Genomic DNA, 21,265 nt, shown 5'->3' on the forward strand with positions numbered 1-21,265 from the left:
AAATCCATCGTAGAGGTATAGATTATATATATATATATATATATTTATTTTCGCCCGCAAGCTTGAGAATGCACTCAACAGCCAATGAACACCTTCTGGCGTGGTGTGCGAAAAAATAAAAAACTCACCTGCACTCTGGGTCTTCCGTGTCCTTGTTGGAGTTAGCTGATCATTGATAGCTGGCGCAGCGGCGGGGCACAAGTGGCGATATATATATATATATATATATATATATATATATATAAACTCCTGACCGCCGAAGGTAGCGGTTACAGCAGGCGTAGACCTCACTCCAAGAATAGGTGCTTGTATTCGATCTTTAACAAACACCAAAAAGCCACATCACACACTCCTGTGCCAGCAATCCATTTTTATTCCAGCAAAGTGAAAAGATCTAGTGCCCTCCCTTTATATATATATATATACACAATATCTTGTCACCTCAGCCCTCAATGCTGCGATATCCACAGGTACAGATCGCTCGGACACAAAAGTTTGTGAATAAAGTTGTTTATTTTCTCCTCTCCACCAGCATGACGCGTTTCGGCTGTCTTACAACAGCCTTGATCACATGGCATCAAAATACCAATGAGAGTGTTTAAATACTGTGCAAATTAGGATGGACAACAAACACCTGGTTAACTGACATACAAAAAATCTTTCCACTCCTTAAAATGATTAAAGGGGAAAACGAGAAATAATTGATTAACAAATCACATATAAAAACGAAATTGTTAATAAACCTTAAATCGAAATGATGGGTTCCAACATTCAAATTGCGCATTGTAGATCATAAATGTAAACAATGCTAAATGTAATGTGTGCGCTCATGTATAAATCCATAGTGATAAAATAGTGTTCTCTATTTCAAATGAACGCCTCTAAAAGAGAATATATATATATATATATATATATATATATATATATATATATATATATATAAATTACCTACTGGCAATCGCCAGTAGGTAGTTATAGTTAGGACCTAGTTTCCATAGGAAATCCGCAACATTCTATTGGGAATAACTTTGGCGCCGGTTGTTGAATCTTCGCGAATTTCTCACAATTGGCCCGCTCGCTCCTTCCCTAAAAGACTCGGGAAGATTCATCAAACGCGCCAGGGGGCTGCGTTGCAGAGAGGTATAATAGGGGGGTACCCACCCCAAGGAAGGGACCCATTGGTCCCAACCTTTACTTACCTGTAACACCCCTAAATCTAGTATTTAGGGGCACCCCTGAACCTTGCCTCCTCAGACAAGCAACGACTAAGAAGAAAAAGAAGGATCTTACAGCTGTGCCAAAGCTAAGAAGAGGAGGACGCCCACTGACTTAGTCCCAGCCTTACCAGCCTGTCCCCACCGTAAACTAAAAAGTAATCTAAAAAGTAACGAAAAGTAATCTGTACAGGAATTTCAATACCTTGACTTACCTGTATTCCAAACAAATGCATTTGAACTTGCATTCCCTTGTAAACACTGCATAATATCTTGCAAATCATTTATTTCACTTACCTGTGCCAGGCTTGGCTTGGGTCTAGAAATAAAATAACTTAACAATATTTTAATACAAACAAAATTGGTATGACTTCAATCTTTGAGTGTGTGACATCATTTTCTGATTGAGTGTGTACAACAAATGCTTAACACTACCCTCTGATAAAGCCTTACTACTTACCCACACTACCACAAATAGAGAGTAGGTTGCTATATACTTTTACCTCTGCCTCCCTTTGGGGTTCCACCGGACTCTATGCACACTATACCTCATTTTGGTATAGTATTTACAGAGCCAGCTTCCTACAAGTATCAGCTGGATTTATGAAGTTCACAGGGGCTGCACTTCCACCTCCCTCTGCTGCCGGACCCCTAGGTATCTCCAAGCTATCAGTCAGGTCACTTTTGCTATTTGAGCCAGACTACTAGTGAAGGAAAAATCTGAAAATGAGAGAGATTCTTGATTTATGTAAGTCTCAAGAGGCTCATTAATGCTTTGAGCCTCGAGAGTGTTACTCCCTTAGAGCAAGTAGTTAGCTGGAGAACATCCCTCCCAGTGAAATCGGTCTCCACCACAGAAGCGGGTGGCGGCCAAGTAGTACTACGTGGCATATTCGCATCCACCCCAGCAATTTTGTGGTTCTTTAGGTCAGTAATAGTGTTAGTCTCCAACGGAGGTACTGGGAAACCCCACAGAGGTATAGGCATGGTAGACACAGTAGAAACAGCAGGTACATATCAAGGGGAGGCAGAGATAGCAGGTCCAAACATTTGAGGCCAAAGACGTCCACCATAGGATTTTCCATTGAAGGTTGTGAAGATCCATTAGAAAGTATTTCTGCCGGAAGGTCTAGCTGATTGCCTACCTTGAATGCCTTGATTGTATGTAGCAGAGTGGATCACTCTGAAAACGTTCCAAACTGGCAATGCATTTCCCAAGAAAGGCGGTATGGCAACCATTGTGTCAAAGAATGCTATTTCAGACTCCTTGACTCCAATGAGAATATGGAAAAAAAAACTATTGTCAAAGATTCGAGGATCATGCAATGTTTACCTAATCATCTAGTTGTGATTGATTATCACGAGCCACAAAAAAGCAGGAGTAAATCCTTTTGCAGGGAAACTTTTCTACTGCCGAAAACACCAGATGAGTGGGCCAATTTCTGAACTAGTAAATTCAGAAAATTCAGGAGGTGCATTATGGCAAGCATAACACGGCTACTTATTGTTTGGCCCAACACTATTCATGATTGAAAGGTTCAAAGGAAATGCATTGATAGCGTCCATCAAGGGGCTACAAAGTAAATAGCAGTCTTTCAATCACTCTCGCTAAGAGAAAGAAAAGAAAGGAAGGCATCAATTTGTCACAAATAGGATTGGGGGTATTTGTGCCTGCAGTACAGATTCAGTGAATTAAAAATCAAGATTCTTAAGAGAATAGGGAACTTTGGATTGCCCATCCACGTTAATGCTCAAAAGAGGAAGATGATAAACCATCTTAATGACTATCTACCCAACAATTTGTGCATTTTTCTGTCCAAGGATCTTCACTGGAAACATTTTTGTAGGGGAACTATGTAGGTAGCGGGGGATGATGGATATGAAATGGCATCAATTTTTAGCAATTAACAAAGCCATCGCTCATTTTCCTGTTCAAGGGATAAGCTCTAGTTCCAAGGGGTGAAAGTGCTAGTCACTGCAGATCTTGTGAGGCTCAGATCTTTATAGCTATGAATTTACTTGCTAAAGTAAAGTTCAGATCCGGTGCACTTAGCTTCCTTAAAATCCCTACTTTATGCATCTGGCCTGTAAAATCAGAGTTGTTGTAATCCTGGATCCCAAACTTCGGAACAACCTTCCATTCAAACTCCACGGTACAATGGACCATCCCCAGATTTGTAGAGCACCAAAATATTTCCTATTCTTTTTATCATTCTCATATTTGGTATCCTGAGAGGGTCCTCCATCATCCTAGAGACAGGATGTTTGCAGGTGAAAGAACATAAATAAAAATGCAGACAGGAGTAGATACCAGTTACAAACATTCCAAAAACCTACACAAACATACAAAATAGAAGTACAAAAAGAGCAGAAGGAAATTAAATAATCAGGTGCTAGCATTAGGGTTTTACTAATTTTGTTCTCCTTCATTCTACACAGGTTCGAATACAAAATAAATGTATGTGAAATTCATGTGTGAAAAGATTTGTAGCTGTTTAGAACAACCCAAGGACAGAAGAAGATCACTCATTGGGTGAAGGCCCAATCATGGAGTGTTGCAATGGACATTGGAAGCATAAACAGGCACCCTCTACATCATGAGTATTAGTAGATGAAGGTCCGGAAGAACTGTGCTAACCAAGGAGAAAATGAGGAAATTTGGAATAAACAAACTGAAGACCGGTACAAAGGGGGTCATTAAAAACAGAGAAGGCAGGTGGTTCACTGTAGCATCTAGCAGTCTGATCAAGAAGTAAAGTCTTGCAGGACAGAGGTGTCAGGTCAAGTTAGGGCACACATTCTGTGACAGATGGAACTCACGAACCTATGTAACAGACTAACAGCAGGAAATTAAAAACTGCATGAACTGATGTCACAACCTGAGGGACACGGATGTGGAAGTGAAATTGACAATAGGATGAATCAGTGAGTATCTTAATTATGTTTGAAGGCGTAATTGACAAAAAAGCAAATGGTGATGTTATGCTTAATCAAGGCTTTGCAAATGGGCCTAATGGCTTCTTAAAAACGGTATAATAGTTTTTAGGAAAATGTGTCCGTTGTATGGGGAAAGTTTAAAGGAGACATGTCAAGGAGTGCTTCAAACGGCTAACAAACGGCCCATTACAAGACAGCAGCATGACAAGGGTTCACTTCTGTAGACATTTCCATGCAGAGTTGTGCCAATGTAAAACACATACTTTGGAAACGAGCAAGGAGGTTTGCGCTTTTTGGGGGTTTCACAATAATACCAGCTACACTGTCATCGTATCCTAGCATAAGAATATTGGCGCATCACTCCTAGGACAGAGACAATAACACAAGGCAGCTTAAACAATCCTCATTTCTATATACAAATAATTCAGGACTACTCGTGTTCTCCTCTTAATTAACAAGAAAGACTTCAGTTACCATAAAAATCATGAAATACATTTTCTTACCAGACCGACTCAAAATATATGTATATATAACTCACTCAATATATTCATAAGCTTAATTTTAAAATGTTACATAGAAACTGAACAGAGACCGAGACCTAGAGAATAAGGAGAAAACTTCCAAGGGAATCTGAGAACACTAGTGGTTAGTAGGACTGTGCACCTACTTACATTTAAAGCATCCATGTCTTTGTGATATTCCTGCTCCCAGAATTTAGGCAGTTGGGAAAATATGGAATTGTCAGTCACCTGACTTCCTTGCTTGGCATCCAACCAGTCAGACAAGACATCCTTCGCTTCTAGAAGCAGCACCTATGAATAGGACATTTTTATACATATGTATGCCTTAGCAAGATGGATAAAAACATTATTTCATGTCAATTCAATCTTTATTTTGGCCATTGGCCATCAAAGATATACAATAAAACATATATAATCACTATAAAATCGACATACATAATCAATCAATACATTTTTTACGATCTAAAACCTTGAGATTACATACAGATAAAATTACATTAAAAAAAACTGTAGACCTTAAAATTAAGAGGGAGCCTGCATCTTCAGAATACGGGTGCGAGTGTGCCAGACATTGGTGAGGAATTTTGCTAATACAAACACAGTTAGGCTAGAGGCATCAGTTTTTAAGATTCTATACATTGGGAGGTACTCCCTACAACCCAGGTTTCTGATCAATGGTAGGAGCCAATATTTCCTCGCTGCCTTGTAAACTGGGCAAAACAGGACCACGTGTAAATCGCTTTCCTCCACGGCAGCGCAAGCCGGGCACTGCTTAGTGGAGGGGGGTGATGACCAGGAGCTGGTAAAAGATCGTAGGGGCAGCGTGCCATATCTCCATTGGAGAAACAGCGTCCTGGCCAGCACGGGGGAGATGGCATCTAAAACCCTCTCCAGCCTGTACGAGTCCTTGCTTTGCACAAATACAGAAGTTAGTGACCCTTCACCCTGGCTGTCTAAGGCCGTCGCTAATTTTTGTTCATGATAAGCGATGGCCAGAGCTCTCTTTGAGATGTTTAATGAGGCATTTGCAGGGTTAGACCAAAGGTCGGGAAGCCCCAGTACCATACAGGAGTTTTGGATGTATTTTATCCAGGGGATCAATAGCGCTTTCGGGTGAATCAATAGCTCCATTAGTTCTGCCCTATAGGCAAGAAGTTCATCGCTGCTCCACAGCTTCGCCAGAAGGCTATGGGTCTCAAGCCTAGTTCGTCAGCTATGGGTCGCAAACCCAGATCTAACCTCAGGGGGAGGAGCGGGGTGCTGGGCGGGAGTGCAACTATCTGTCTAATGAATTTATTCTCGGTTAAGGACAGACTGCGGCAGGATGTATGTCCCCACAATTCCGCCCCATATATAGTAGCACCCCTGGCCTGCGTCTTGTAGATCTGGATAAGCGGCCCCAGGGGTCGGTATGTGGAGCCATTCATCATCCGCGCAATACCCCCTGTAGTCTGTACCAATTTGAGATTGGCCCTGCTCTGGTGTGATCCCCAAGACATAGTTTCATTGAGAGTTACACCAAGGTAGTCAAAGGTGGTGATAGAGCGAGCTTTAGAAAATATTTTATTCAAGCTTGTGATGTCATACTCTCATAATTTAAAATAATATATTAATAAGTGTTTGCATGATTTGTTTTATTAATCCAACCTAGATTAAGTTTGCACCACACATGAACACGCGGGAAACTAATTATATGTGCTTCTGTTGCATTTGCAAGTCTGTTTTTTGTAACACATTATTAATATTGTCCTGCTTGTTATGTCTGTCCTATTGTCTTTGTCACTATTAATATGCAGCTGATCATTCATGGCATGTGCTTTTATATGTGCTTATATGTATGTCCTATGTTGTGTTTGTCTGTCTGTGTATTATTTAATCATCTTTTTACTCTTTCAGAAACATAAAGCTGGATTACATGAAGAATGGTAGTTATTATATGTGTTGCTTTATTTGTTTGCTTCTGCTAGTTGTCATTTATTAATGGGTTAATTAATAATTAGCAAGGGCTGGGTGGTACAGAAGGGTTTGTTTTACCTGAATTAATTATTCTTTTGTGTTTGTTTAAATAATAGTTTTCTGAAAAAGTGACGCAAGCTGAAAGTGGCGCAGTGACGCAAGCAAAAAGTGGCGCAGAAAATTGACGCCCTTCTAAAAGAGGCCTGCTGATGCTAAGCCACAGGAGAAAGTTATTTTGAAAAAAAAGATGACAAGCCTACAAACTTTTATTATGAGATCTTTGAAAAAGGAACTGCTAAAGTCAACTCTGTGGAGTGGGTTTGGATGTGCCATGGAAAGCTCAGAACGGTCAGGCTCAAGGCTGAAAGGAAGAGACGTGACAAGATTTTGTATTGCTTGAACATTTTTGCTACAAAATGTAGCAGATTAAGGAACTGTCGCCAGAATTCTGTGCATGAACAATGACTCTGTGTAAAGCCTGGTCTCGTGGTGGAAGATGTCACAGTTTACTGTGGCGTGAGGTGATTCAGCCAATGGAGAGCCAGAATTCAGCTGTTGGAATGTGAAAAATAGTTAGCTCAGCTTATTTTAGGGTATAAGAATAGGCTTTAGCTGCAAACTTTTGGCTTACGCTTTTGATTCCAGAGGGATGTGTTCTGCTGTCCGATGATTACACGTAAGAAATGTAACTTTTAAGACTTTGTTTTCAGGCGATGAGGGTAGTGTCAGAGAGATAGTTAGGTTTTGGAAATGCTCTTTTCACTTATTTCTGCTAATTAATAATATTATCTTGAATTAAACTCTCTTTAAAAAATGCTGAATAAAACTTTCTTATGACTTTTTCTAATGCTTGCTTAATAAAGTTCCAAACCTAAGTTTTTCTAAATATGTTTTAATAAACATTTTAAAATGACAAGCTGGTTTTGTTTTTGAAAAGAGTTCAATTACAACATATAGTATCCATTCACCTCACTCACTATGTTTATGGGCCTGGTATTGATTGGTAAGTGTGATAGTGGATTGTGTCATCATTTATAAAGAATTTTAGTTTCTGGGCTCCATCAGTGGAAACTCTCTCGAGGCGTGAGGCTCCCAATAGCGGATTCGGCCGCAGTTTATGACTTGGGTTCAGAACCATAAACTTGGTTTTAGCCGCATTAATTTCTAAGCCCCTGTCAGTGCAAAAGGCCACAAATGAATCGAGGATCCTCTGTATCCCCATTGGGGTTTTGGACAGCAGCAGGGTGTCGTCTGCAAACATGATTGCAGGCACCCTGCTACCGTTCAATTTGGGGGCGTCAGTGTATTCAGTGGCATTTAGGTGGGCGATCACCCCGTTGACAAAGAAGCAGAACAGGGTCGGTGCCAGCATACAACCCTGTCTAACCCCTCGGTCAACGGGGAATCTATCCGTCAGAGCCCCGGACCTCCCGCACCTCACTCGAGCATAGTTATTGTGATGTAATCTCTGCAAGATTATCAGGATATCCGGGGGAACGCCCATCTCAGCCAAGACGCTCCAAAGTTTCCCTCTGGGCACCAGGTCGAAAGCGGCCCGCAGATCCACGAAGATTGTGTATAGGCTGCCGCCCTCGAATATCGCTGCCCTCCAGTAGATAATATTCAATCGGAAAACCTGGTCCACTGTGGAAACTCCCTTTCTAAATCCCGCCTGGTACGGGCTAAGAGCACCCAACTCTTCTGCCCAATCTTGGAGCCGGTTCAACAATACCCTACCAAACAGCTTCTGTGCCACATCGATTAGACTGATTGGTCTGTAGTTGGCTGGGAGAAGAGGCGAGCCCTTTTTGAATATGGGGACCACCTCCGCCCCCAGCCAAGTACTGGGGATTTCCATGCCGCTGAGAACTCCATTAAACAGCGCGGCAAGGTAGGGCGCCCAAACATTGGGCTCCTGCTTGAACAAGTCCCCGGGTAGGCCGTCCAATCCTGGCGCCTTTCCCGAGGTAAGTCCTGCTATTGCAACCTTGACCTCGCCCAATGTTATTGGATCTCCCTCGTAATCAGGCCAACCAACGCCGGTGTCGATGGTGGATTCTCCCGGTTCAGAGCTATAAAGGGCTTGAAAGTGTGCCTGCCACACCCCTGGTGCAATGTTTGGCGCAATTGCCGAATGGAGATTCCCCGACCCCCGCTTACTATTCTCCAGAACATTCGGTGATCTTTTGTCGCTAGGGACTTAGTAAGCTCTTCCCATTGGTTCTCTTCCCATTCAGTTTTGGCATGGGCAATGAGTTTTTTGTATGCCCGTCTGCGTTCTCTTAACTGTTCCCCACCTAGACCCTACTTAATGGATCTAAGGAGTTCCCCCTTTGCCCTTCTGCAGGCTGTGTTATACCATGAGGATTTATATGGCTGCCCCCTCCTTAAATTCTGTACATTGCTGGAGAGGACGGGAGCCGCAACCTTTATAAGGTCCTCATGAGCCTGGTATAATTTGGCCTGCGAGTCTTTATTACCCATCCCGGTAGCTAAGTCTCCCACAGTTTCCAGAATGGGGATTATCCCTGCATAAAGCCTCGGGAGTTTCTCCTCGCTTGAGGCCAGTTGTTCCCACCTGATTCTTCTCCTGTTATTTTCCAGGAGAAGTTCAGGTTTGCTCCCCTCCCCAGACGTTGTGCAGGTTAGGCGGCCGGGGTGAATAAGGTCAAGTTCGAGGGCATTGTGATCGCTGTCTAGCCTTTCCATAACCCTGAAGTCCCGAATAGCTGGCCAGTTCGCTATCTGTACCAGGACATAATCCAAGCGAGATTCTCTTCCCACTCTATTACAGGTGGTTCTGCTAGGTATGTCAGATCTAATACGCCCATTACAGGCTTTAATTCCAAATTTCAGGGTAAGAGCTGTGATCTGCAATGCTACAGGAGTCGATGCCTTCGGGGGGGGGAGCTTCTACCGAAGGCACTGACCACCTGTCCTCTTCTTCCATTGGAAAACCCTCTAAAAGGCCTGGCAATGGCTCAAAATGGGAGTTTAAATCCCCTCCCACTACATAGGGTAGATCTCTAGGTATTTCGGATAAATAGTCTATGGTGGACGATTCCCTGGCAATCCCAACTGGCCTAGAGTAAATGTTTATTAGGGCAAGTTTCGCTTGATTTGGCCAGGACAATAGGACCACAAGGATGTCGTCGGAGGGGACCGGTAACCGTGTAGCCTCGCAGCCTAGGTGGGATGCCACCCAGGTTGTGAGCCCGCCTGAAGGACGTCCTTTGCCCTCCCACCTGGCCGGGATGAAAAATGACTGATAACCTTGGTGCCCATAGTCTTCCCTTGCCCAGGTCTCCTGGAACATGCAAACATCCCCAGTCTCAATGTAAGTTTCCCAGTCTTGAGCAGCCAGCTTACTAGCTAATCCGGCCACATTCCACCAAATTAGTCTCAAATGTTCAATGGTTGGAGTTGCCGGGATGGGAGAGTGGGGGGGAGACAGTTCCGGGTGTTACTCCAGTTGTTGCATCGGGAACGTTATCCACGACAAATTCAGGTGGCTCAGGGAGATTACAGGAACCATTGACCAAGGTCGCAAAATTGTTGGTGGACAGTCAATCAACCCAGTCAAGACCGCTCAAACAGTTGAAGCGGTTGAAGTGGAAATAGGGTGTTTCAGGTGGCTGGTAATTTGGACGTCGGACATATTCTTTGTATCTTGGTCTCCGTTCCACCCTTGTCCAATTTCCTTGTGGCCGGTCATAGTGCATGCGGATAGGTGGAAAGAAAAAGGAGACTGGCAAGGTCTGTATGGTGGAATCCAATGATCTGTTTGACCCTGCGCAGATATGTAAAACAGTACCGGGGTCCCTGAAGGTCACCATTACACAGTCCCCTATTATTGTTTTCCTAGTCTTCCCCAGCCATGGCACCCTTCTAACCATAATGATCTCATTATTAAAGTGTGGTGGTAGGGGTCTGTTCCAATTCAGCCATTTAATGACTTTCTTCTTGAGGGATTGGAAATCTTCGTTTTCACCCCTTTGCAAAGAGGGGGCACCCGCTAAAACCACCATAAGACTGTTGGCTTCTGGTGGCAGATCTGGTCTCCGCGGTCTTTGAGCGGGCTGGCCAGGAGGGGGAGAGGGAATACTAGCAATGGGGGAAACCCATGGTTTATGCCAGGCTCTAAACTGGGGTGGGGGGGGCCGGGTCTGTTAACTGAGGAGGCATGATATTTGAGATGCTTCGTGGGGTCGGGACAGGAATAGCCATAAGTGACTGCAAGGGGGGGGGGGCAGTGGTAGCGCCCTGTGGAGCTCCTATATTAGACGGGGGATTTTGTTTGTTAGGGAGAGTTCCTGTAGGTAGATTGGGCCCCGTAGTTCTAGTCTGCTTACTGACCGAGGTGCTCAGGGTAGTTAGAGTTGTTAAGCCTGATCTCTACTTTTTTCAGGCTTTCACTAATGGGCTGCAAGAGTGAACGGAGTAGAAATTCTATACTCACTAGGGATATAAGAGGGGGAGCTGCGTTAGATGGGTTAGCCCCTGGGTCACTTCTAGTAATAGCAGTGATAACACTTGTGTCCTTAGTAGGAATAATGATATTCACATTATCTCTGACTCTAACGGGGGTAAGTGCAGGCTTGTGTTTTTTACCAAAGTCTAAGTGGGATATTTTGGTTTTCCCCTGTCCCCCCCTCGTCTTTCTTCTGCGCTTGTTGGGTGGGGGGCCATGCAGTTCCGCCACAACGGTATGCTTAGGCTGATTTTTCTTGATTTTGTTTAAAGGGGGGGGTTTGGGTAACCAAGTCAACAGCCCTATTAGTAGAGGTTAAAGGTGGAATGGCCTCCGTAATCTCTTCGGACAATGTACCCGGCATAGTAATGCTATCCCGTAACAGTAGGGGGACACCATCTTGGGTTGATATATCCTGGCTGTCATTGGGGGTGCCTTCCTCTTGGGAGATGGGATAGGGAATTATCTCGCTGAGGGGTCTGCTTTTCATGATTTCAACGGAGCGGCAGCGCTCTGCCCTGCGCTTCTCTAAAGAGCTTTCTTTTCCCCCTTCTCCCTTAGCGGATTTAAAGTAGTTGTCCAGAGTCCCGGTGTTGCTTCCCCCCGCCCTTGATGGAGTTTCACATAGTGCAAGTGAGGGCATGTTCGTGATCTGTTCCTTGGGTCGGCTAGTATCAGGAAGGTGCGGGCGAAAGAGAGTGGGCCCAGCCCAGCCTCCTTCAGCCCCTGACGGCCACAGACGGTCCCGCCCTTGTCCCGGGCTTCTCCCGGGACGCTCCCGCGCTGCGGAGTCGTAATCTTCTTAAATGATGATTGGGACCAATAGAAGTGAAGCTTTCAATCCCCCGGTGCTCAGGGGGGTGGGGCTAGCAGGGAGAGCGGGCCAGGTGTGTTCTATCGGCCGGCAGGGACTCCTGGAACATCGAGTCCCTGCGCGCTCGCAGCCCTGCTCGGCCCTTTCTGCACCCTGGTAAGTCCTTTCCAAACCTCTGGGTCTTTGTGGCAAAGCGGCTCCCGCGGAGCGGGGGCCGCGAGGAGTTGGTTAAAATCCGGCCTTTGGTGAAATCCGGGGTTGGTGCAGCAAAACACACGCAAAGCAGCCCAGGGACAGCAAAACAGCACGAGGAGCTGAGAATCCCGTAGAGCAAGGAATGAAGTGAGGCTTTCAATCCCCCGGTGCTCAGGGGGGCGGGGCTAGCAGGGAGAGCAGGCCAGGTGTGTTCTATTGGCCGGCAGGGACTCCTGGAACATCGAGTCCCTGCGCGCTCGCAGCCCTGCTCGGCCCTTTCTGCACCCTGGTAAGTCCTTTCCAAACCTCGGGGTCTTTGTGGCGAAGCGGCTCCCGCGGAGCGGGCGCCGCGAGGAGTTGGTTAAAATCCGGCCTTTGGTGAAATCCGGGGTTGGTGCAGCAAAACACACGCAAAGCAGCCCAGGGACAGCAAAACAGCACGAGGAGCTGAGAATTATTTCATGTAATAACTCGCTGCAAGATCAAACTTTTTCCAACTTTTGCTTTTCCACAGTCATATACTAATGAGACTGCAGAGGCTACTAATGCGACTATAAATAGTAAAAATAAGATATATATGATATATATATATCACAGATAGTGATAGAAACTGTAGCTATAGTTCAGTCTCGGTTTCCATTGCTATAGTTTAGTTAACTTATAACTTTGGTGGCATAAATAACTAAGCCCAACACATTCAAACAAATACCGTAAGTGGCTAATTTTAGTATGTGAAGTTTCTTGCAGGGGTATTGGGGGAAGGGAGGAGTTTAAAAGGCAGGGTAAAAAAAAAGTTTTTTATTTTAACTACCTTAGGGAAATTTGCTTTTTGTTACCGACATTTTTGAGAATCGCACAGCACTTGATATGAAGCAGTGCCTTTTCTTGGTTGGGTGCAATATATTCAGTGGTTTTTTAACTATTTGTGTTATGGAAAGGGTTTGAGTGTGACTGAAAAGCTGAATTTCGAGCTATAAGCACCGATAATTTGCAGATCCTTAGGCTCATCTGGATACTTGTAACCTTCAAAGATTATTAAAAAAAAGAAAAATTAACAAATTAATTGGACGAATGATCTTTTTCCCCTATCCAATGCAGCATTTGCAGATCCTTGGAGGATACAGGCTATCTGATTAACAACAACTAGCATTTTTTGTTATGGCAGCCATTCCTGGATGTCACCCGAAAGGCTATGTCATCAAATACGTGGCAGGTAGATGGAGTAGGTAGGAGGACACTGTATCGCCTATGACCATAAAATGTATGTCTAACTTCAGCCTGGGTCTGCAGATCCACAAATTTGCAGGCAAATTCAGAAATGTTTTGAAGTGTTCACATTGTTTTTGCAAATCCTAAAAAAAACAGTTCAAACAACAAAAAAGCACATAGAGTACCTACCCATGGAAAAGATTATGCACAGCGAGCATTTTAGAACCTTCGGCTGGCTTATGGACTTTCCCAATCGGCTAAGTTTTGTGACTAGAGCATGCTGTGTACAGTCACAGATTATGCACAGCTGGTTCAGCGGCACCCAGGGCCAACCACAAACGTCCAAAGGCCAAGCGCAGCAGGCTCAGTGAAAAAAGGCTGGCACAGGAATAGGTCTAAAAGGTCTGGCTGAAAGCACATGCATGCTGCATAGTACAATGAGTTTGATGTGCAGGAGGTTGCATACGCGGCCGCCACCAACCCCTACTTTCATCAGCCAAACACTGTGCCCAGTACGATTTGGGCATGCAGCAGATTGCACACACAGGATCTGACTGGACACCAGGCCCTGCAGCCAACCCCAAAGGCATGCATAGCAGGGGTTGGCCCGCAGGAAGTTGGGCACGGCCAAGTTAAACATTTAAAAAAATCACTGGGAAAAAAACGTGACAGATAACTTGCGACCGTTTCCTTCTCATAGTAAGTGAATGCATATCTAAAAAACGAAAAAAAACCACTTTAAAAAACCCCACAAATAGTGAAAATACGCTTATAAAAAACTCAACCCCTGCTAAAATGTTCCAGTTACTGAATTATGCTGCCTAGGCAAACCATAATTCACGCCTGCCATGCACTGCTCATGACTTCACATGGCATTATAAATGACATCACAGATGTCACCTCAAATGATATCAGGTGTAAAATAATTTGGCAACTGTCAGTTCATGAACCAGAAAATGATTAGCTGAAGCGAAGGGCTTTCAAGGCATTATGAAATGGAAGAAACTGAAACCGACCTTACATTAAGCTGCAATTGGTTCCAGAACTTTAGTCTTAGATAGCTGAAAGAACAGCCATCTCGGTGGGACTTTTATGTACATGGAATCTCAAGCAGAAGTGGACCTTCCAATTAGAGCAAATGGGCTGGTTTATAATGCAGGCCTAACTGGGAAAGGCATTCAAGCTCTGGTTGACAAAAAAAACGGAATCATACAGAGCGGTTCAAACAGGATTCTGTGATCCATAGGGTGCCGATGAAGATCTTTCCGGATGTCGGAAACATGGGCAAATGTCTTGAGCTGGCATACTAAGTCTCGTAGTCACCTTTAGTGCAGGTAGTACGGGGGCCGGTGGGTGCTGCCGCACTCCCAAAAATAACTGTGCTGGAGTTCAGAAGGTGAAAGAGCAATAAAGATGCCTAGAAATTTTGTTTGATCTTCTCACATTTGTTGTGCGTTCAAAGACAGAGGCCAAATGTCAGGCTCTGTCTTCTAACAAACTGCCGCCTCTTTTCTTAACAAAAAGATTAGTGTTTATTTTCTTTCTATAACTGCAAAGGCAGAGAATGTTGAAAAATGAACTATCTGACAATTTTTTCCTATCCCACAACATTTAAAAACCTGCAAATAAACTGTACAAATAACTGAAAAAGAACATATGAAGCACTTTTTGGTAATTCTGAGGTGTGATAGAAAGAAAGATTGTAATAGGATCAAATATAAAGCCAATTTACTTGGTGATGTGCACATGAGAAATATTAGCTGAAACCTCATTTCCATATTTTTTTTGTGCTCTATATAGCTTTATCAGTGAAACCTCATGAGCGTATGAATTTTGTGGACATTTCAATAGAAAATGTGATGTACGTAAATATTAGTGTGCTACCACACCATGGTTTAGTAAGATATGTGCAACAGTGTGCTCAAAATTCACCACCGGCTACAAACCACATCATTACTACTCTCCTGATGAATCAGAGTAGATCGTTTGCTATCACGTTCTTTGTGTGACCCTTGGATTTTTCATAATGTTTATGACTTCAGTGAGGTAACAATGGTGGCATCAGACCTATTCTGAAAATTGTTCCAGAACTACTGACAGTCATATTCTGTAATATTTGACAATTTATTATGCTGTTAGCTGTGGGGCCAATATATAGACTAGTATAATATTATAGACACAAACTAAGTTGGCATGCATGATGGACAGTAAAAAAGACAAAATTAGATCATAAAATTACATCATCGCAACTGGCCAGTTTCGAGGGGGGATTGTGGGGAGGTGTGTTGTACCTATAACATCTTTTTAATAGCACAGAATCTAATCTGGTGGCAATAATAGATGATTTCAGGCTGAATGTATGCTGAAGGATGTGTGGTCCTCATAAGCTCAAATACATGTGTGGTAAGACTGCGCTCAAGAATCAGAAAAATACAAGATGCACTAGAATCAAAATACTAAATGGAAGGCTTCTTAGAAATACCATTGCACGTTTGTCAACTTCCTCCAGAGACAGTTTGTTCTGAATTCCCTCTGCAAGAAGCTCCACGGAAGACTTCACTGCATTATGGATTCTTTCCAGCATCTGCCTTTTGTCAGGATCTGTTGTATTATTTAAGTTATCTGAAAAAGACTGCATAGTCCAAGAAAAAGGTATGAACAGTACATGCCTAGGCAAAAAACATCAACATTCAGTAGGCTCTGCTATAGCAATAAATAAAAATCCATTAAAAAAATCATATTTTTGCATAGAAACATTATTTATAATTAATTATTGCAACCTTTAAAAATCAACCCCCAAGTTTTTTCCCCAGTACACTCACCGGATATAATTAAGACAAACAACAAAAACATAGCAATGCAGCTATGGAATAGACAAACCTGTTACATCCCTCAGCTGCTTCAACAGTCTCATTAAAAAAGAAAACTTGCTAATACAGCGAGTGTAGTGAATAAAGCTATCCTAAATGTTATTTTAGCTAGGAATCTTGTATGTAAGCCCCACACTCTTATAGGAGGTGAATCATGGAAGAGTAAATTAGTAATCTTTCTGATATAGGAAGCCCTTCTTGGTTTTTGCACATGTTTTAGGAGAGTGGTCTCTCAACCATCAACTTGCAAAATTGATACCGGGGATTAAAACACATAAAATGAACAAACATTTCAGGTGTATGAAAATCACAGTGAGCCCATGCAAGACCTTTTCATCTTCCCTCTGATCTGGCAAGTAGAATTAGGCCAATTCACAGTTTTTGGTACAGTAGTTCTAAGTTTATGATAAAAGCTCAGTTGATTGTAATAGTTTGAGTTCTGTGTTACACAGGCTGAAAAGTATCAGACAAACAAAAAAAAGTTTACATGAATATGTTGAAACATTAAATTCAACATGAATAAAAAATAACCAAAACTGAACAGAATTCATCAAAAAATTAAACAGATGATAAATGTCTCTTCAAAAAAATAAATCTCCCACACTATACAAAAGTGGCTACAATTAGTGCATATGACATTATTTAAATTAAAGAGGGAGGGGTTGACTGAGAGGCACACCACAACCATAATACAGCGCCTTGAGACCCCCACGGGTAAGTAGTGCACTATACAATTACTCTGATTGATTGATTGATTGATTGATACATACAAAATCTACACTTGTCATTAACATTTATGAAGGGAAACACCATCTCCTCCACATTGAACGTCTCTGACGCTTACCCTCCTCCCCAAACAGAATTATAACCTGTCCACCTTTGTACCAGCAGTGAGTGATTAAGCAGTATTGTGGTGCAGCAGGTAGCAGATGGCTCTCCAGGCTTTCAAAGGGCATTTCTCTTTGAAGGGCAGAAAGAGGATGCATGCTGGCCCTATGGCCCTTAAACCCAGTTATGGTATGAATATGCCTATGTTTATCAAGAACAGCTGCATGCCTAAGCTGCTAGCCTCCATGAAGTAGTACTATGATATGGGGACAACATTCAAGGGATGCACACTGGGTTGAGGTGCAGGCTCTAATGGTAGCCTTCGGTTTAGGCTCCGTTACGTGTTGCAGGTCCAGAAAGAAGGGAAGCACCCGTTAGATACTATAAAAAAAGGCTGACACACTACCATAGTAAGCTAAAAAAAAAATGGTAAATAAGACCACGGTAAATCCACCCTTTGGTTTTCTGTATTGGGTATCTAAGTACATTTTTTCCAGAAACTCTTTTCCAGTTTCAATGTTTTTGAGCTTAATTTTCAATTACCTTTATTATTGAGAAGGTGATCTAATTGATCAAGGGCAACCTACACAATAGGATACTGTTCCGCTGAATATGTGGTTCAGGACACGAGCCACCTAGCTTGCCCAGTACAGCTATGTGCTGTGTTTCAATTGTTTATTGGGCAGCACTGGTATGAAGTATCTTTATCAGCCACATCGGTAGCAGTTGACATTATGGATAAACTACATAATCATTTTCAATTTACATTCATTGGCGAATTACAATGGCTCGATCGGGAGCAAAGGAACTATGGTAGTATCAGTCACAGGTGTGCCTTGCGAAAAATGACCTTAAAACTAATGGTGTTGTAATCCGATAACAGAAATAAGAGCATTTTATTATGAACTAATTTGTTAAAATAAATTGATAACATTTGTGAAAAAAAATTCTTAACAGCTGTTACATAAGCCCTCAATGTCAAGCCCTGGCATTACTTCCAGTTTCTGAGGCAGTACAATTTAAACAAAAAATGCTAAAATACCCAAGTCTCACCTGCATGGCCGTCCTGACATCTTCTAACAGCTGTGCAGCAGGCAGCCTCTTTTCTTTGTATTGTTCAAAAAGGTAATTTTGTCGTGCCCTCTTGATAATCTAAAGGAAGACAAACCAGTTCTCTTCAAGAACCAACATCTCACTGTACAAAATGTATTACAGTCAATTACATTTTTTAAGATATAAAAAATAAGGTACAAGTCATAATAAGAGGTGCACATGCCTCCCTGTCCAGTTCTTTCATTGAAGTCATTCTAAAATATGTCCAAACACAGTCTTGCCATTTTTAACTTGCGTAATAGCACTTCTTTCACCATTTTTTGATAGCGCCCGTAAGGGTGCAGCTACCCAATAACAGAGGAGGAAAAAACCGAAAGAGTAGGCGGTGGAACTCCCCCACCACAACACATTTCAATATTAAGTATAACCAAGTCCTGTGCACACGTTTTAAAGTACTTTCTGTTCAGAAATTATGAAGGTCGACATGAGGAGTATCTTAATGAAGAAGATTTTTTTTATATTTTTGGTCAATACTGAAAGAAAAGCAGCCGACACATGTTTCGTCACAAAGAAGTTAACTTGTGACTCTTCAGGACTGCAGGGAAAGACAATCTGTAGTGCGAGAGTCGCGGTACCAGTGAAACTTCCAACCCGGTGATCGCACAGGTTCCTCAAATGAGAGACACAGATTTCTGTGTTGGTGAGAACCCTCCCACCAACAAGACGGACCCCAACGAAGCAGCCCACAACCTCACAACGTGGCTCACAAACTGCGCCAATGACCTTGCACCACTGAAGAACCCTCCCAGCAGACCCGTCAGCAAGAAAACTTTGTGGTTCACCAATGACCTCAAACTCCAAGAAAACCTGCTGCACCCTCGAGAAAGCCTGGCGCCGCGACCAGACAGCAGAAAACATGACAGCCCTCAAGTACGCCATCCGCCAACACCACCAGCTGATCCGCACAACCAAAAGGACAACATTCAAAGAACGACTGGACAACAACACCCACAACAGCAAGGAACTCTTCAGCATCGTCAAAGAGCTCTCCAACCCCAGCTCCTGCAACAACATCACACCCTCGGAAAACTTCTGCGACTCACTCGCCTCGTTCTTTCACCGCAAGATCGCTGACATACACAACAGCTTCGGCGAACAGACCGCGCACCCTACCACCGAACCAGCGCCCCCCACCACCACCCTCTGCACCTGGACCCCGGTCAGCACCGAAGACACCACTCGCATGATGAACACCATCCATTCCGGCTCCCCAACCGACCCCTGACCACCTGTCCACACCACATCTTCAACAAAGCCGACTCCATCATCGCACCCCAACTCCGGGGACATCATCAACAGCTCCTTCGCATCCGCCACCTTCCCGGAGAGCTGGAAACATGCCGAGCTCAGCGCCCTCCTGAAGAAACCCACCTCGTACCCCACAGACCTCAAGAACTTCCGCCCCACCTCGCTCCTCCCTTTTCCTGCCAAAGTCATCGAGAAGACTTTCAAAAAACAACTCTCCGCCTTCCTCGAGACTAACGGATCCCTTGACCCCTCGCAGTCCAGCTTCCGAGCAAACCACAGCACCAAAACCGCCCTCATCGCAGCTACTGACGACATCAGGTTCCTGCTCGACAACGGGGATACAGCTGCCCTCATCGTCCTCGACCTCTCAGCAGCCTTCGACACCGTGTGCCACCACACCCTGATACGGCGCCTCAGTAACACCGGAATCCAAGGAACGGCCTTGGAATGGATCCTCATTGTTCCTCGCCAGAAGAACCCAGAGAGTCCGCCTCCCGCCTTCCGATCCGTGGCCATCGAAGTCATCTGCGGCATTCCTCAAGGATCCTCGCTCAGCCCCACCCTCTTCAACGTCTACATGAGCCCTCTCGCAGCCATCGCACGCCAACACAACCTTAAAATCATCTCCTACACTGACGACACCCAGCTGATCCTCTCCCTCGCCAATGACCCCGCCACTGCCAGAGCCAAACTCCAGGAAGGAATAAAAGACGTCGCGGAATGGATGAAGCTCAGCCGTCTGAAACTGAACTCAGACAAGACGAAAGTCCTCATCCTGAGACCATCCCCCTCTGCCTGGGACGACTCCTGGTGGCCCTCTGCCCTGGGCACCGCCCCCAAGTCCACGGACCATGCACGCAACCTGGGCTTCATCCTGGACTCATCCCTCACGATGACCAAGCAAGTCAACGCCGTCTCGTCATCCTGTTTCAACACCCTGCACATGCACCGAAAGATCTTCCGGAGGATCCCCACCGACACCAGGAAGACGGTCACCCAGGCCCTCGTCACCAGCCGACTGGACTACGGGAACACCCTCTACGCTGGAACCACAGCCAAACTCCTGAAAAGACTCCAGCGCATACAGAACGCCTCTGCACGACTCATCCTGGACATCCCCGTCACAGCCACATCTCTACCCATCTGAAAGACCTGCACTGGCTCCCCGTCAGCAAAAGGATCACGTTCAGACTCCTCATCCAAGCACACAAGGCTCTCCACGACATGGGCCCCAAATACCTCAACAGCCACCTCACATTCTACACACCCACCCGCCAACTCCGATCCGCCAGCCTTGCTCTCGCCGCCGTCCCACGAATTCGCAAAGCCACCGCCTGAGGAAGATCCTTCTCCTACCTGGCAGCCAAGACATGGAACTCACTCCCCACCCCCCTATGGCTGACCCAGGACCATCTCTCCTTTAGGAAACAACTCAAGACCTGGCTGTTAAAGCAGTAGCGACTCCCCTCCCTCCCAGCGCCTTGAGACCCTAACGGGTGAGTAGCGCGCTCTATAAATTACTTGATTGATAGATTGATTGATCTAATGAAAGCAGATAAGGGAAGGCAAGTGTTGGCCTTCCCCGGTGTTTCAAAGTCAACAGAAAACACACACAAAACATGTATGTCCGTGTTGCAGGGAGACCTCAGCTCCCTGGTCCGTCGGGTGAAAGTAGTAAAAGACACAGGTTCATTAAACGAAGGGATAGAAGGGGAAGGCAAAAAGTCGCCCTTCCCCAGTGTTTTCGAGGTCAATAGAAAACACCAACGAGCAGACGTGTACGTCCGTGTGGTAGGGAGACCTGAGCTCCCTGGTTAGTCGGGCGATAGTGAAGTCTCGATTTCCGGGTAATGGAAATTTCAATATTAACATTAGTCTCACACGCAAGC

General features: G+C 44.4%; 1 protein-coding gene across 2 annotated transcripts in view; it reads right to left on the minus strand.

Moving 5' to 3' along the window:
- Window positions 1-21,265, minus strand: part of CARS1 (cysteinyl-tRNA synthetase 1) — a 395,563-nt gene that overhangs the window by 222,869 nt on the left and 151,429 nt on the right. For both annotated transcript variants that reach the window (XM_086957866.1, XM_086957867.1), the window contains 3 exons: window positions 18,069-18,167; window positions 15,800-15,949; window positions 4,823-4,963 (listed from right to left, as the gene is read on the minus strand). In XM_086957866.1, coding sequence (XP_086813992.1) covers window positions 4,823-4,963; window positions 15,800-15,949; window positions 18,069-18,167 — 390 coding nt within the window. The remainder of the gene's footprint in view (window positions 1-4,822; window positions 4,964-15,799; window positions 15,950-18,068; window positions 18,168-21,265) is intronic.

Source organism: Lissotriton vulgaris, chromosome 2_1 (assembly GCF_964263255.1).
Source record: "Lissotriton vulgaris chromosome 2_1, aLisVul1.2, whole genome shotgun sequence".
In the NCBI taxonomy this organism is placed as follows: Eukaryota; Metazoa; Chordata; class Amphibia; order Caudata; family Salamandridae; genus Lissotriton; species Lissotriton vulgaris.